At 50.3% G+C, this 15,321-nt stretch overlaps 1 protein-coding gene across 5 annotated transcripts in view; it reads right to left on the bottom strand.

The window, feature by feature from the left end:
• COL15A1 (collagen type XV alpha 1 chain) overlaps positions 1–15,321 on the bottom strand; it is a 161,886-nt gene that overhangs the window by 47,903 nt on the left and 98,662 nt on the right. For all 5 annotated transcript variants that reach the window (XR_013225305.1, XM_077302953.1, XM_077302954.1 and 2 more), the window contains 5 exons: positions 15,180–15,224; positions 13,256–13,300; positions 1,884–1,946; positions 387–422; positions 205–288 (listed from right to left, as the gene is read on the bottom strand). Coding sequence is in view for 4 of the 5 variants with exons in the window: in XM_077302953.1 (XP_077159068.1) it covers positions 205–288; positions 387–422; positions 1,884–1,946; positions 13,256–13,300; positions 15,180–15,224 (273 nt within the window). In the remaining variant the exon portion in view is untranslated. The remainder of the gene's footprint in view (positions 1–204; positions 289–386; positions 423–1,883; positions 1,947–13,255; positions 13,301–15,179; positions 15,225–15,321) is intronic.

Here is a 15,321-nt window from a genome sequence, read left to right as displayed (position 1 = left end):
ACTCTGTGGACCAGACTGGACAACAAGCTTGAGGATTTCTGAAATGCTTTGAGGTTTTGGGGCAGGGTCTTCACCAAATTTGGAAGTAATCGCTTGATCCATATTGTACAACTGGCAAATGTTGGTGACGAATCTAAAATAAATGCAGTTTCAATGATGCAAAAGGGTAACTCTATAATTAGGTTTATCTAAAGTGATGCTTACCCTTGGGATGGCTATAATGGGCCCAGGGGGTCCAGGTGGCCCTGGTGGTCCAATAACACCATCCCCTGGTTCTCCTGGTTCACCCTGTGACAAAAGAACAATGATTTCATTTTAAAAGGCTGTTTCTATAATGCTGAGATCAAAATGGGCATCAAATTGCAGAAGATGTCCTTTCCTCTTACCTTGGGTCCTAGGTCGCCTTTTTCTCCTTTAGATCCCTGAATTTAACCGAAAAGCTAGCATTAGAGATATAAAAGGAGGCTCATGATTACACAATAATGACAGAAATAATAATATGGCTCACACATGCCAAAATATTTCCCCCTAGAATGGTGCACCAGGGGTTTTAATTGACTGATTTTTTTTTTGACTGAGGACCAAACTGACAAGTGGCCGCAAGCATGGCTACATCCTGTGGCTGCCGACAACATCTCAGAAGCATTGGTCACTTGTTAAAAACTGCAGCAAGGCCCCGGCCTGAGATAGACCTGCAGCACAGCACCACAGCAGCTCTCCCCCCCTCCCCCCCCAAAGTAGGATCCTGGGGCAATTTTTCTAGGGGTGCAAATGTTTCCAAAATGGCCATGGGTCAGCCCTGTGCCCAGCATCGCTGGCCAGTCTGGCTCTGAGTGAGGCCCACGTCCACACGCCACTTAGAGAGGGAGGTGCCTCCACCCCTGCACTGCAGGCGACTCGGCCTCAGCAACCCCTGAGCAGAGGGAGGGCAGGATATAAAAGTCAAGGTGATGATGATGATGATGATTGCTGGCCACCTTCATTCAGAGCCGCTGTTAGAGACAATCCAAAGGGACTTGAATGGCAGGCAAGTAGACATGGCAAAGCCCCCAGGGTGGGGGCGGGGTGGGGGCTGCCGTGTTTGTCTTTGCCATAATTACTCCGAGGGACAAAGGCAGGGGGGGAATCCATAACCAATGTTCTAAGTCAGTCATGTCTCTACTGCAATTTAATCTGGAATATATCTGGCAGTGGGGAAAAAAAGCTGGAGCTGCAGGGCTGACAGTCGTGTGTATGTGCAGCACAAACTGCTACAACCACACTTGCCTGTTCCCCTGTCCTGTGCATCGCTGCCCTTTGGGTGTCTTCATACAACGATTCAGGAATGAGGTCTCCATGTTTTAGAATGCCTGCTTCCCTCTTTTTGAGCCCAGTAGCATCTTGAAAACCAACAAAGTCTTAGAGGTGCCAGTGGGTGCAATACTTGTTCTGCTGCTTCATACCAACATGGCCACCACCTTTCCTCTTGGAATTTTTGTGAAGTGTTGGCAGAGAATAACACAAGAGTCTGCAGAATAGAGTCGAGGGGTACCTTCAAGACAGGGAGGTTTTTTGGGGGCATGGGAAGGGATCCGTCTGAGCAGGGCCTGGGGTGCTAGAAGAGTGTTAGACTTTTCACAGCTACTCTGTGCAGCATGGCAACATAAAACAACCATTTCATGACTTCCACTTTTGAATGAGCTGAAGGTCCTTTTGGAACGGCATTTTTTTTTCTGATGCTCCATATCTGGTTTCCGGTTGCACATTCTAAAAAATGTGAATTTTTCTGTGAATTTTCTTGCCTTTCCCTGACATGCCTTACTTTCTCAAACCCAAATAAAAAATGCAACCCCGGCCATTCCCATTTAACTCCTGTATGACGAATGATCCAGCAGCATACTCACGGCATCTCCAGGACGCCCAGCAATACCAGGAAATCCCGGCTTCCCTTCTAGACCTTGTTCTCCCTGTGGACACACACACACACAAGGACACTCACTGCACAGCTCTTTATGTCCCAAAGTCACGTGAGAGGCATCCCTCAGGCAAGTCAGTTCTTCTCAAGAGCAGCAGCCCCATCCCCTCTGCCGGTCTCCTGCTTCAGGGGGACTCACCCTTTTTGAGCCTGTGGACACCTAGAATTCTGACACCGTGGTGAGGATATGGCTGCTGGAGGGGGAGCTAATCACAAAACGGCTGCCACAGGAGACGGAACCAAGCACAAAATGTCAGGGAGCAAAATGATGCAAACCTCTCATAATAAGTCTCCAGAATTTCAGGCAGAAGTCCTTTTTTAACTGTATACCTTTTAATCTTCACAGCCAATCAGAAGCTCTGTTAGGCAAAAGCCCTACTTGGCCCTGTGCAAATCCTAAAATAAATTCTGGGCACCATGTTGAATACCCCGACCCTTTGTACAGTGGCTTCTAGGCCCTAGACTCTAGGGGTAAATGCAAGCATGGGGAGCATTTCAGGAGAAAGCAGTTGTCATGGTCCAAGCACTCCCTTACTCCACCCCATCTGGCCTCCCTTTCCAGGGAGTCTTTGTGATGGACCCTCGGGATTTAGTATTAGCATTCCAGGTAGAATGAAAAAGTACCAACAGAACATAGAAAATGCAAGTTAATATACAGCCTTGCAATTCATACAATTTATGAACAAACTAGTAATTAAGCCCGCTGTCATTTTAATACAGCAGGCGCTACGGTGTCAATGGCTTTTAGTGGGGGGGGGGTGGCAGTGCGTCCTGGGTGCGGGCGGGCGCGGACCGTAAGCCATGGGGGGGGGGGGGGGCGAGATTGTCCCGGGTCGGCTTGCGGTTCCTGGAGGCTTTTTGGCGGTGCGGGACCTAAGGGAGGCGTCCCAGGCTGTGGAGCGTGTTCGGCAGCGGCAGATCGGTGAAGGGACAGATGTTCATGGTGTGGAGGCTCCGCCGTTGCGGCCGGGGCCTGTCCCGGTGCCAGTGGCTCGTGGCAGAGGTGGTGGCTGGCCCATTGCCGTGGCCGGCGCCATTGGGGGCGGGTGTGCCGTTGTAGGCGCGGAGGCATGCGGCAGCACCGGGAGGTTTTGCGGGCCGGCGGCGAAGTGCGATCGGCGGGCGTGGGGGCCAGTGCTGCTGGGGAAGGCGGCGGCGGGTTGGCTGCTGTCGCGGCCGCAGCAGGAGGCCGAGGCACGGTAGGGAGGTGCGTGGGGTGTTGGCGAGGCGTGCCGGGGGCGTCTTGGGCGGCTCGTCGGGCGCGGGCGGGCAGGCAGTAAGGGTCCTTTGCAGGCGGACAGGCAGGGAGAAAATGGCGTCGGGCGTCCGGACATGGGCGATTTGGGGGGGGCGATTTGGTCAGTCCGGCGGCAAGGGACCAATCGCAAGCCGCTCATGATTGGTCCCTTGCTGCCGGACTGACAATCGGAGGGACCAATAGGCAGGCGCTTTGCGCCTGCCGATTGGGCCCTCCAATTGTCAGTCATGAGGAAGGGGCCTATCGGCACCCTTCCTCATCACGGACAGGGCCCTCCTTAGGTGCCCTTACCCGATTATTTAATCCGCTCCGCAGGAGCAGTTTAAAAATAATAAGAAACTCAAACAGAATATGATGAGGCAAAGGAAGCCAGTGAACAGAAAATTAATGCTGGAGAGGATGGAGGCGGAGAGGTAGGTAGCAGAATCCCAAGCAGGAGGAGAAACCAGAAGATGAGAAATGATTAGGTAAGAAAGAAAAACAATGCAATAATCAAGACCATAAAGAACAGAAACAGCCAGCCAAAGAATCCACGGAGCTCCAGGATGTGAACCTGAGTGAAAAGCAAGTGTCAGGGACAGAGAGGCAAGAGATTATATGGGGGCTACCCCACACATTCAGCTGGAGAGAGATTAAGAGCTGCAAACAAGGGCAGCCATCCAAGAGGAGACAGTAGAGACTGGAAGGGATGCTGGTCACAGGTGGGCAGAAAGATCAGGGGGGGGGGAAGGCATATAAATCACTCACATAAAAATGTTAATTGTGTTGGAATTGATATTATGATATGGGTATCATGAGAAATTGATATTATCAGAACTAATAAAAGACTCCAGGAGGTCGATAGAGAACTGAAAGAGTCCTGCAAAGAGAAAGAATCCTCCAGCTGACAGCCATAGAGTTGGGAAGCGGAAACAGGAAAACCGCGGCCAGAGCATGAAACTAAAGACCGCACTTTATGAGGTGCCAAATGCAGGTCAGTTTGGGTTTCTTGAACATGTGGACAGACATGTGGGATCAGCATTGGGACCCCCCCACACACCCTCCCCCACCTGCAGCCCCCATTTGGGGCTGTTGAAAGAAGTGCCAGGTGGACAGGAGGGGAAGCTGAAGCCCCTCCTGCCAGTGCACAGGGCCCGACAGTGGATCTGCCCCCCGGGCTGCCCCCCAGGTACACTGGGGTGTTTCCCACAAGCACAGGGGCCCCATGCCCATCCCTGTATATCCTGTGAGATATGAATGGACAAGTTGTTTCTATATGAGGGGGAAATGATGTATCGGTTGAGTCCCATTGGTATGCTGGCTCATGTTATATTGGCCAAATGCATGTCTTGATTAATCCTTGCTGCACCGCATGGGTCTTAATGGTTAAGCACTGATTTTGCTGGAGGTACTGCTAAATATTTTATTATATTTTATTATGCTTTCATTTCTGTGAGTGGTTAAGGACCCCAGAGTATGGCTTTGCCCGGGGGCCTAGAATGCAGTTAGGATGGCCCTGATCTGCCCCCCACCCCAGTGTTCGTACTAAACTGTACATGTGAGCGGCCGCTCATGAACATGGGAAGCCCCACTCAGCAGTTGTCTAAAGCTGCACAGGTCTTACGTTGCCCATGGCCCGTCTGAAGGTTACGGCAGTTCTATTCTGCTCAGGATCTGGACTGCTCTGCTTGGGGGGGGGGAGAATTAGAGGGCACGTTGCCTCCCAACAAACAATTCTGAAGGTGAATTCAGGTCAGACATGGAATGTGAGCAGGGCTGCAAAACCCCCAAACTGCCTTGCATTTAATCTCTCGTATAATGAGACCCTCAGGGCCAAACCAGCCATGCAACAGCACAAGAAGGACTTTGAAAAGGTCTTAAAGCCCTCTTAAAACCCTCTGCAAAACTAATCAGGCTAAGTTCCAAAAAGCTTGAAAAGAACTTGCAAAGGGCATATCCGATGCAACGAGAGCTCTGAACCAAGGTCTGTGTCCCTTCACCAGGGTCAGTGGAGAAGATCTCACCGCCATATCTTTAAACGTCCTAAATAAAACAGTAAGGGCTTGTGGGGAGGAGTTAGGGCGGGACCCGTCCAGGATAAAAACTCAGAGAGCCGCGAAGCGGCTCCTGATTGGCCCTCTCTGAGAGCCACTCGGGGGCCAAGTGGCCAATTGGGAAGCATGCGTAGCCACTCCAAGAGCCACCTGGCCCTCCCTGCCTGCACTCCATCCCCATGTGGTTCGCAGCCGGCAACGGAGCAGGCCGGCCACGTCAAAGACGCGGCCGCCCTGCTCCTTTGCTGGCTGCAAACCATCGCCTCGGCCAGACATGCCCCGCCGCCCTGCTGCCTCCACGGGCGACACACACTCCGCCTGCTTCCCACGCCGCTTCCCCCTATCGCCGCCACCTCCGCCGCCACCGCTGAGGCCACGCCAGTCGCTCCCGCCACCCGCCAAACCGTCGCCACCAGCCACCATGCCCGCCCGGAGCTGCGAACGCCCTCAGCCGCCGCCTGACTGCTGCCATCGGGCCTGCCGCCACCAGACAACAGGTATGCCGCGACACGACATGCCATCGCCGCCCCGCCAACACTTCAACACGCGCCCGCGCCTCCCTGCACTCAGAAAGCCCCGTGCCTCCACGGACCCAAGACGCCCTGCCGGCCTTCTCGCCTGCACTCACCGCCCTCCGCCTGCTGCCTGGCCCCACTGCAGTCGCCGGTGCCCGGGCGGCAGAAGGCCCCGATATGAGCCCACCGGAGCCCTTCGGCTTCCGAGGCCTTCCCCCCCAAACTTCCTTCTCTAGCGCCCATTTTATTTCGAGATAAAATGGGCTTTCTTTCTAGTTATATTATATAACGGGTGCTAGAGCTTGGCAGTGGGAAGAGGAAGGGGAGGAGTTGTCCAGTCTGTAAGGGCATGGGGCTGAATGTGTTGTGTGGGAGGTTGTGGTGGTGTAGTGACAAATGAGGGCATGGGTGTGGAGAGATGGGTGTCAAGAACCTGTGGTGTAGAATGTGAGTTGAGTGTGGGAGAGGACTGACCTTTGGGAATTGTGGCATAGTGGTTACAGATGAGCTTTCCAGAGCCATGTCCTCAGATATGTGAAGGGAAAATCAGACTGGAGACTCTTCTTAGGGGAAGATTACATGGCAACCAATTCCCCCCAGTTCTTCGTCATTTCCCTTCTTGTGGAAATTAGTCCACAGACACCAAAATGCCCCTCTGCCCTAATACACATGGGGTAGTCACAGTACACAGGTGTCCACTCTGTTCCTTCTTCTCCATTTTTTTCACTGTTGATAAAATGTTATGTGCCCACATGCTTCTTTCATGGTTGCTCCTTAGAAGAACGGATTTTTGTACCCTGTTGTTTACTACCCAAAGGAGTCTCAAAGCAGTTTACAAACACCTTTTCCATTCGTCTCCCCACAATAGTCAACCTGTGAGGTATGTGGGGCTGTGAGAGATCTGAGAGAACTGGGAATGGGCCGCAGTGACCCAGCAGGCCTCAGGTGTCTCAAAGCATTTTCCAATTGTCTTCCCTTCCTCTCCCTCTCACTATTTACAGTTTCAGGTTGTAAGTATTTATTTAGATCTTCCTGCACTTTCCAGACTCATAGGGCTGATGCTGGTCTGCCTGTCTGTGCCCCAGAATACAAACAGTTGCTGGTAAGGACTGGCCATAACCCATAGGCCAGGAGGGACACACCTGCACCCCTCCCTCCGAACTGCAGGCAAAAATGGCTCCTTTGAAGGCTGGACTCTGAGGCACTGTACGATTTTGAAGTCCCACCTCCAAACCTCCAGGAATATTTCCAACCCAGGGGTAGCCAACCTCCAGGTTGGGCCTGGAGAGCTCCTGGAATTACAGCTCACCTGCAGAGTATAAAGATCAGCTCCCCAGGCAGAAAGGGATACTTTGGACAGGGTTGTGGTAGAGAAGAAACATTTAAGGCCTCCTACACAGGTTGTTGTTGTTGAATTGAAAGACTTCAGGTCTACTGCACAGGGTTGTTGTGCAGATGAAACAGGAGACAAAAAAAAAACGTTTCCTCTGCAGAATAACACTGTGCAGTGCCCTCAAATCTGCAGAGAGTTGCAAAGAAGAAAGACACGTGGCTTGGCTGTGTCTAACCCCCGGCCAGAGCAGTATTTTAAGTGAGAAGGGGCTTTTCTGTGGCCTCCCTGTCAGCCAACTGTTTGGCAGAAGGGGAAAGTCCCCCCCCTCAAAAGGAAGGCCCTCAGGCTCCCCTGCGTTGCTCTTGGAAAGGCCTCCTTCCCTCAGTCAGGGCAGAGGCTCCTTTGCAGCAGGCCTGAAGGGGGGAGGGAGTGCACTCTGCAGCCTCTAGCCAGCTCTTGTTGAATTGAAAGACTTGAGGCCCACTGCACAGGGTTGTTGTGCAGATGAAACAGGAGACAAGAACCTCCGCAACAGCATCCAGTTTTATGTGCAGAATAACGCTGTGCAGTAGGCCTCAAATCTGCAGAGAGTTGCAAAGAAGAAATACACATGGCTTGGCTGTGCCTAACCCCCAGCCAGAGCAGTATTTTAAGTGAGAAGGGGCTTTTCTGTGGCTTTCCTTTCAGCCGTTTGGCAGGAGAAATCCCCCCCTCAAAAGGAATGCCCATCCCCATGCTCTGAGGCTCCCCTGCGTTGCTCTTGGAAGTACCTCCCTCCCCTCAGTCAGGGCCTGTCAGAGGCTCCTTTGCAGCAGGCCTGAAGGGAGGGGGGAGAGGGAGCGCACTCTGCAGCCTCCTGCCAGCTCTGTCAGGGCTCTGAGGCGATTTGCAGTTGGACTTGACAGTTAGGACAGCCTTGGGGCAAAAAGGGCTGGCGCAGCCTCTGTTCTCACCCCCCTTGGCAGCCCTGCTGACCTCCTCTCCCTGCGGAGGTCAGGAGCAGATTGGCAGCCATTTCTCCAGATTGCCCCTGGCTGGATGGAATTCTGGTCTGTCCTGGTAAGGGGCCAATCGGAAGGCGCGAAGCACCTTCCGATTGGCCCCTCCGCTTGTCAGTCCAGGGCCATGGGACCAATTGTTGCCCTCCCCATCACGGACTGAGCCCACCCCAACACCCCTTACTGTTTTATTAAGAGGGAAAAGATATTATATGATATTATATCTTGGACTGTATAGGAGATTGTGGAATGTATATTTTTTTAGGGAATTTTATCTGGGGGTTTTATCTGCTGTAACCCGCCACGAGTCTTGTGGGAGTGGAGGGCTAAAACTAAACTAAACTAAACTCCCTGCCCAGCACAATCCTTGGATGCCACCTGAGCATCTCTATGCTTCTCTTCTCCTAGCTAAATTTACTGCATCAGCAGCTCACTTGCCACTGGCTGAGCATAAGACTTGGACGCAGGAAGTTGCTTCATACCAAATCAAACCAAAGGCCAAAGCTGAGAGTGAGCTAAGATTGGCTAGGGAAGCCCATTGTAACAAGAAAAGATTTTTCAGTTATGTGAGGAGCAAACAGTTATGTAAAGTAAAGGAGGCAATAGGCCCACTGTTGGGTGCGGATGGACAAACTCTAACGGAAGATGCAGAGAAAGCAGAAAGGCTTAGTGCCTATTTTACATCTGTTTTTTCCCACAGGTCAAAGTGTTTAGGCACATCTAGAGATGGCCGTAGCCAAAGGACAGTGTCTGGGTGGCAGGTTAACATGGATAGAGAGGTTGTCGAGAGGCATTTAGCTGCACTGGATGAGTTCAAATCCCCTGGTCCGGATGAAATGCACCCGAGAGTACTCAAAGAACTTTCTAGAGAACTTGCACAGCCCTTGTCCATCATCTTCCGGACCTCTTTAAGGACTGGAGATGTCCCGGAGGACTGGAAGAGAGCAAATGTTATTCCGATCTTCAAAAAAGGGAGGAAGGATGACCCGGGAAACTACAGACCAGTGAGTCTGACCTCTGTTGCGGGGAAGATAATGGAGCAGATATTAAAGGGAGCGATCTGCAAACATCTGGAGGACAATTTGGTGATCCAAGGAAGTCAGCATGGATTTGTCTCCAACAGATCCTGCCAGACCAACCTAGTTTCCTTTTTTGACCAAGTAACAGGTTTGCTGGATCGGGGAAATTTGGTTGATGTCATTTACTTGGATTTTAGTAAAGCTCTTGACAAGGTTCCCCATGATGTTCTGATGGATAAGTTGAAGGACTGCAATCTGGATTTTCAGATAGTTAGGTGGATAGGGAATTGGTTAGAGAACCGCACTCAAAGAGTTGTTGTCAATGGTGTTTCATCAGACTGGAGAGAGGTGAGTAGCGGGGTACCTCAGGGCTCGGTGCTCGGCCCGGTACTTTTTAACATATTTATTAATGATCTAGATGAGGGGGTGGAGGGACTACGCATCAAGTTTGCAGATGACACCACATTGGGAGGACTGGCAAATACTCCAGAAGATAGAGACAGAGTTCAACGAGATCTGAACACAATGGAAAAATTGGCAAATGAGAACAAGATGCAATATAATAAATATAAGTGTAAAGTTCTGCATCTGGGCCAGAAAAATGAAAATCATGCCTACTGGATGGGGGATACGCTTCTAGGTAACACTGTGTGTGAACGAGACCTTGGGGTACTTGTGGATTGTAAACTAAACATGAACAGGCAGTGTGAGGCAGCGGTAAAAAAGGCAAATGCCATTTTGGGCTGTATCAACAGAGGCATCACATCAAAATCACAAGATGTCATAGTCCCATTGTATACGGCACTGGTCAGACCACACCTGGAGTACTGTGTGCAGTTCTGGAGGCCTTACTTCAAGAAGGACGTAGATAAAATTGAACGGGTACATAGGAGAGCGACGAGGATGATCTGGGGCCAAGGGACCAAGCCCTATGAAGATAGGTTGAGGGACTTGGGAATGTTCAGCCTGGAGAAAAGGAGGTTGAGAGGGGACATGATAGCCCTTTTTAAGTATTTGAAAGGTTGTCGGAGGAGGGCAGGATGCTGTTTCCGTTTGCTGCAGAGGAGAGGACACGCAGTAATGGGTTTAAACTACAAGTACAACGATATAGGCTAGATATCAGGAAAACATTTTTCACAGTCAGCGTAGTTCAGCAGTGGAATAGGCTGCCTAAGGAGGTGGTGAGCTCCCCCTCACTGGCAGTCTTCAAGCAAAGGTTGGATACACACTTTTCTTGGATGCTTTAGGATGCTCTGGGCTGATCCTGTGTTGAGCAGGGGGTTGGACTAGATGGCCTGTATGGCCCTTTCCAACTCTATGATTCTATGATTCAATGGCCCAGAAAGGCAGACAGAAGGTTCAAAACCTGCCATCTCCACTGACAGAGATCAGGTAGAAGGGCCTCTGTGGGTGGACAAGGCTGACACTGATGGGCCAACCCTCTCATTCGGTACAACGCCCCCTTTCCTGTTACCCGAGACTCTGATCTCATGCAATTATTATACAACTAGCTATGATCTAGGAAACTAATCTTGGTTGCATTTGCTGATGATTATTAAATGTACTGATATGAAAGACTTTTCTTCTTGCCTCCAGTTGAAACAGATGAATTCTTTGGAAACTTTGGAAACTTACAGGATTGATTGAGCTGCACATTTCTGTTCTTATTTGCACATATCCTCCCATGTATACTTCTCCTTTGCTATTTTAATTCTCAGGTCTGTTTCGGTATAAACAAATACAGACAAATGGGACGGTTTATAGCATTTACCATTAGAGAAAGAACCTATCCCAAGGCTACTAACAATCTTTTCAAAATTTATATACAGAATAAAGTAAAGTAAAAAGTTGTTTCTTTATTGTTCGTATAGAACACACTGTTGGGGGCTGTTGGATTACCAGCCCCCCTGCAGTGCAGAGCCAAGGACCGAGTATGCTTAAACTATATAATAGTGGCAAGATTTGTATATGATCAGGGAGCATTCTGCTACATTATGTGATTTAATATTTAATGATTTTAGGGTCATGTCCTTCTCAGGTGTTGAATTTTCCATTTGGATTATCAATATACTTCTATGCAAGTGAGAGGTAGAGCATAGCTTTACTTATATATGTACAGCTTCTTTCAGTGTTAAAAGGTATTAATTTTGATTATTTATGTTTTAGGACAACCACTGAGGAAAACTACCCTTTGAAAACGGGATATATCTAGAAACCGTTTTGGTTGGATTCTACTCAAACAAAGAAACAAAGGATGAAAAGACTTTTTACTTTATTCTGTATAAATTTTTAAAAGATTGTTAGTGGCCTTGGGATGGGTCCTTTCTCTGATTCGGTATAAGGCAGCTTCATGTCTGCTGATAGGTAACTCTTCTCTCCTGTCCAACTTGCCACTCACCTCCACGCCTGTCCCCCTGGCCCAAGCAGCTTTCATGGGCCACTATGGCTGCCAGGCAACATGGTAGGGAGCTGGCTCCTGCAGATTGCCAGGGATTCGAGCTATGTACAGTTATGTACAGCAGATGACGCAGCACACCCAAATGGATCCTGTCGTTTTCTAAATTACAGTAAGCAGAAGCTGTCCTATGACAGAACTGCTCATTAATGGTGAGGGTATGATTAACTGCCGTGTTTGTTAAGCGTTACCCTGGCAGAACTCCAGTTAGCTAACACATAATTCAAGTGATTCCAAAAGGGGAACGGCCCCAGTTCACTTTGTACAAATGAGCCATGCATAACAGCTCAGTCCCAGCAGTTCCCGCTGGAAAAAGAAAACAGGGTCTCTGTTTTATTAAACACTAGAAATTAAGCCCGCTGTAGGCTGGATACAGCAGGCGCTAGCTCTTGTACGCTGGGGTCGCGAGCGGGCAGACTCACCGGCGGTAGGCTGGCAGGGAGCAGGAGTGTTCCAGGCGCGCTGCGGGGCGATGGCGGCGATCCGGCAGGTGGGCGGCCATGTGCTGTGGCTCGCGACGTAGCAGGTCGGCTGCGCAGGAGGCTGGCGGCGGTCTGTGGGGTGAGTCCGCCATCTTGGGGGGAGCCACGCGATCCTGTGTGTGGCCGCGCACAGGCATCGAGGGCTGGGTGTAGCGGGCGCGGTGGAACGTGTGGCCGGCGGACCAATTCGGCGGTGGAGAGGCTGGCCGGGGATCTGCGTGTTGGCGTGGGGGCCGGGGTGGGGCGGCGGTGGAGAGGCTCAGCAGCGGACGTGTGTTGTGCCGGAGCATCTCGGCGGAGATGTGGGCATTGTTGTGGGGCTCTGGACGGCAGGGCGGCGGCGGCAGCGAAGGCCGGGCGCAAGCGGTGAGGTGCTGTGGGGGGGGGGGTTCGGGAGGGTACGGGCAGGTGGAGGATGGTAAGGGGGGGGTGCAGTCGTTGGCAAGGGCAGTCGCTGGGCGGCGGGAAAGGAGCTTTCCCGTAGTCCAGTGGCGTGGGGCGAGGGTCGTCCTTGGCAGCCATCCTGCGAAGATGGCGGCTCAGGAGGAGTGGAAGCTGTTGGTGGGGCCGTTTGGGAGATGGACCAAGTGGCCCAATTGGCCACTTGGCCCTGGAGTGCCGCTCAGAGGAGCGGCTCCTGATTCGCTCGTCCGAGTTTTTATCCTGTACAGAGCCCACCCTAACTCCTCCCCAACAGGCCTTAGCCTTTTATTTAATCTGCTCTGCAGGAGCGGATTAAAGATGGGAAGAGTGAGGAGCTGCCTGGTCAGAGGGACACAAACATGCTTGCCGAGGGCTGACAACTCTGTGATGGGAGCTTCCTGGAGATTAAGTTGAAGGACTGAGGAAGGGTAGAGACATTGGTTGACATACATCCAAGCAGCCACGTTCTCCATGAGAACTGATCTCTGTAGTCTGGCCTTGTGGCTATACAGGCCAGAACAGAAGTGACGCTCCAGGGGTGGTATTATTCCAGCATGAAGACCAAAGCATGGAAAGGAATGGTATCAGCTGGGTCCTTATGAAACCAAGCCCAGCCTCGGTCTGACCTCAGTGCTGGAGGGGGGATACTTCTGCCTTAACCACAGGCCAAACCAGGCATCTTTCGAAGTCCTAAAGAACAGGCATTGCAAGGCATTCCCAAGCACCAAACATCTGCCTTCATGTCAGTAACGGCTGCTTATGAAGGGGATTAAGACAATGCTCACCTTTAGACCTTTTAGACCTGGTAGTCCAACATCTCCACTGGCTCCCTAAACACAAGTACATGAGAAATTTCACACTGAGGACAAAATTCTAATTTTAAACAACAGACTTCCTTTCGCAGAAAATGAAGGTTTGTAGGTTTTATAGTGACTTTGCATTTATTAGTGTGGGATCAAAAATATGTTAATTTCATGGCATTTCCTTCTTTCGAAAGGAAGGAAATGCTGTGTGAAAATAGGTCAATTTTAACAAAAAGTTATTTGTAATCCAAAGGGACAAGTTTTTGCTCACATCTTCAGGGAAAACAGGGCCATTCCGCACAAAGGGCAATGTGGCTAAATCTGTGTGCTATTGAAAAGCGCTGCAGGCAAAAGTGGCAGATCGCGGTAACACGCACAGCCGTTTCTAACAAAAAAAGGCTCTCCCACTAGCGCTGTTCTCGTAATGCACAAGTTTCTGGTCTCGCCGAAATTGCAATAGGGGAGGCGATATTTTTCCACGCTTCCTCCCACCCCTTAACATCCAATTAACTGTTGTGTTCATGTTTCCCTTTAAGAACACTTTTTTAGAAACCCGAAAACACCTGTAGCAACGCATATTCGTTCCTTCAATGTATCAGAAAGAAGAAGAAGAGTTGGTTCTCATATGCCGCTTTTCCCTACCCAAAGGAGGCTCAAAGCGGCTTCCAGTCACCTTCCCTTTCCTCTCCCCACAACAGACACCCTGTGGGGTGGGTGAGGCTGAGAGAGCCCTGAGATCACTGCCCGGTCAGAACAGTTTTATCAGTGCCGTGGCGAACCCAAGATCACCCAGCTGGCTGCATGTGGGGGAGCGCAGAATCGAACCCGGCATGCCAGATTAGAAGTCCGCACTCCTAACCACTACACCAAACTGACCTTTTCTGCAGGCGTAGGAGCTGGCGCTTAATCGTTTACAGGCTCCTCAAGTAAAAAAAAAAATCCCTCCCTCCCATGGGCGAGATTTGTGGCCGAAATTATGGGCAGTGTTGAACAAGGGGCTGTATTGTGCTTGGGAACTTTAAAGACACTTGCATTAGGGAGCTTTGTTTAACTTTTAATCAATTCTGTGGAGGGACTTTAGCTGGAGAAGCCTCTGAGAAGCCTCGCTCGTTCTTTGCTTTCCCTGTCTAAGGAAAAAAAATGCCGATCGCTTCGCCGGAAGTTCGGCGGCGAGAGCGGAGGAGGGATTTTCTTCCTACTGCTACATTGAGAACGCACATGCCTTTCGCTGTTGTGTTGCAGCTTGTGCACAGAAGTGTAGCTGTTTTCTCAGGGGGAATCCACTTTTCTGGATTTCCCGTAAAGTGCTACAACGAAGCGCTTGTTGCAGGAGTGTTGCAGATTGTGTGCGACGTCATGTGGAACCTTGAATTAGTAGCGTTTACCAAAGGTAAGACTTCTGCTACATTTAAGTTGTGCGGAATGGCCCAGAATATCATGAATTTAGAGAACGATTTTATATTTTAGAATGTCTGAAACCAACACACCAGCCATTATCTTTCTACATCTCTCTGGAACCATGTAATTGCAAAATGGTCGGATGTTGGCTTATGGCGCCAGCATTCTTCTGTACATCATTGGATGCTGCCGGGCAGGGAAAGTCTAACATTATGACATCATACATTATGATACGTCACATTCTTCCAACTCTATTTTACTGACAAGTGGAGCTCAGCTGAGGCCCACGTATTTCCTGAACACATTATGGCCTTGAGATTTGCTGGATTCAAATTCAAATGAGGTGCAGACAGTAGTAAAGAGTAGAACTGAGTGAAACTAAATAGAAAAGCTAACATGATCCAACCCCATATTTAAAATACGAATGCTGAGCAGCAAATAAAGGAATAGATTGGTTGTAGCGCAGCGGATCTGGCAAACCCAACTCCATTGTTGCCTCTTCCATTACCTTTGGTCCCCTTGGTCCTCGAAGACCAGGCCCACCAGTGGGACCCTGAAACAAAAAATTGGAAACCAAGAATTGGAGATTGCTGCACGAGGACTGCTTTTCACAAGTGCTGAATGCATAGGTGAACATCCAGGCTCTTTAA

Source organism: Paroedura picta, chromosome 11 (genome assembly GCF_049243985.1).
Source record: "Paroedura picta isolate Pp20150507F chromosome 11, Ppicta_v3.0, whole genome shotgun sequence".
Classification (NCBI taxonomy): Eukaryota; Metazoa; Chordata; class Lepidosauria; order Squamata; family Gekkonidae; genus Paroedura; species Paroedura picta.
Note: the sequence above shows the minus strand (reverse complement) of the source record. Positions and strands in the feature narration are given on the sequence as shown.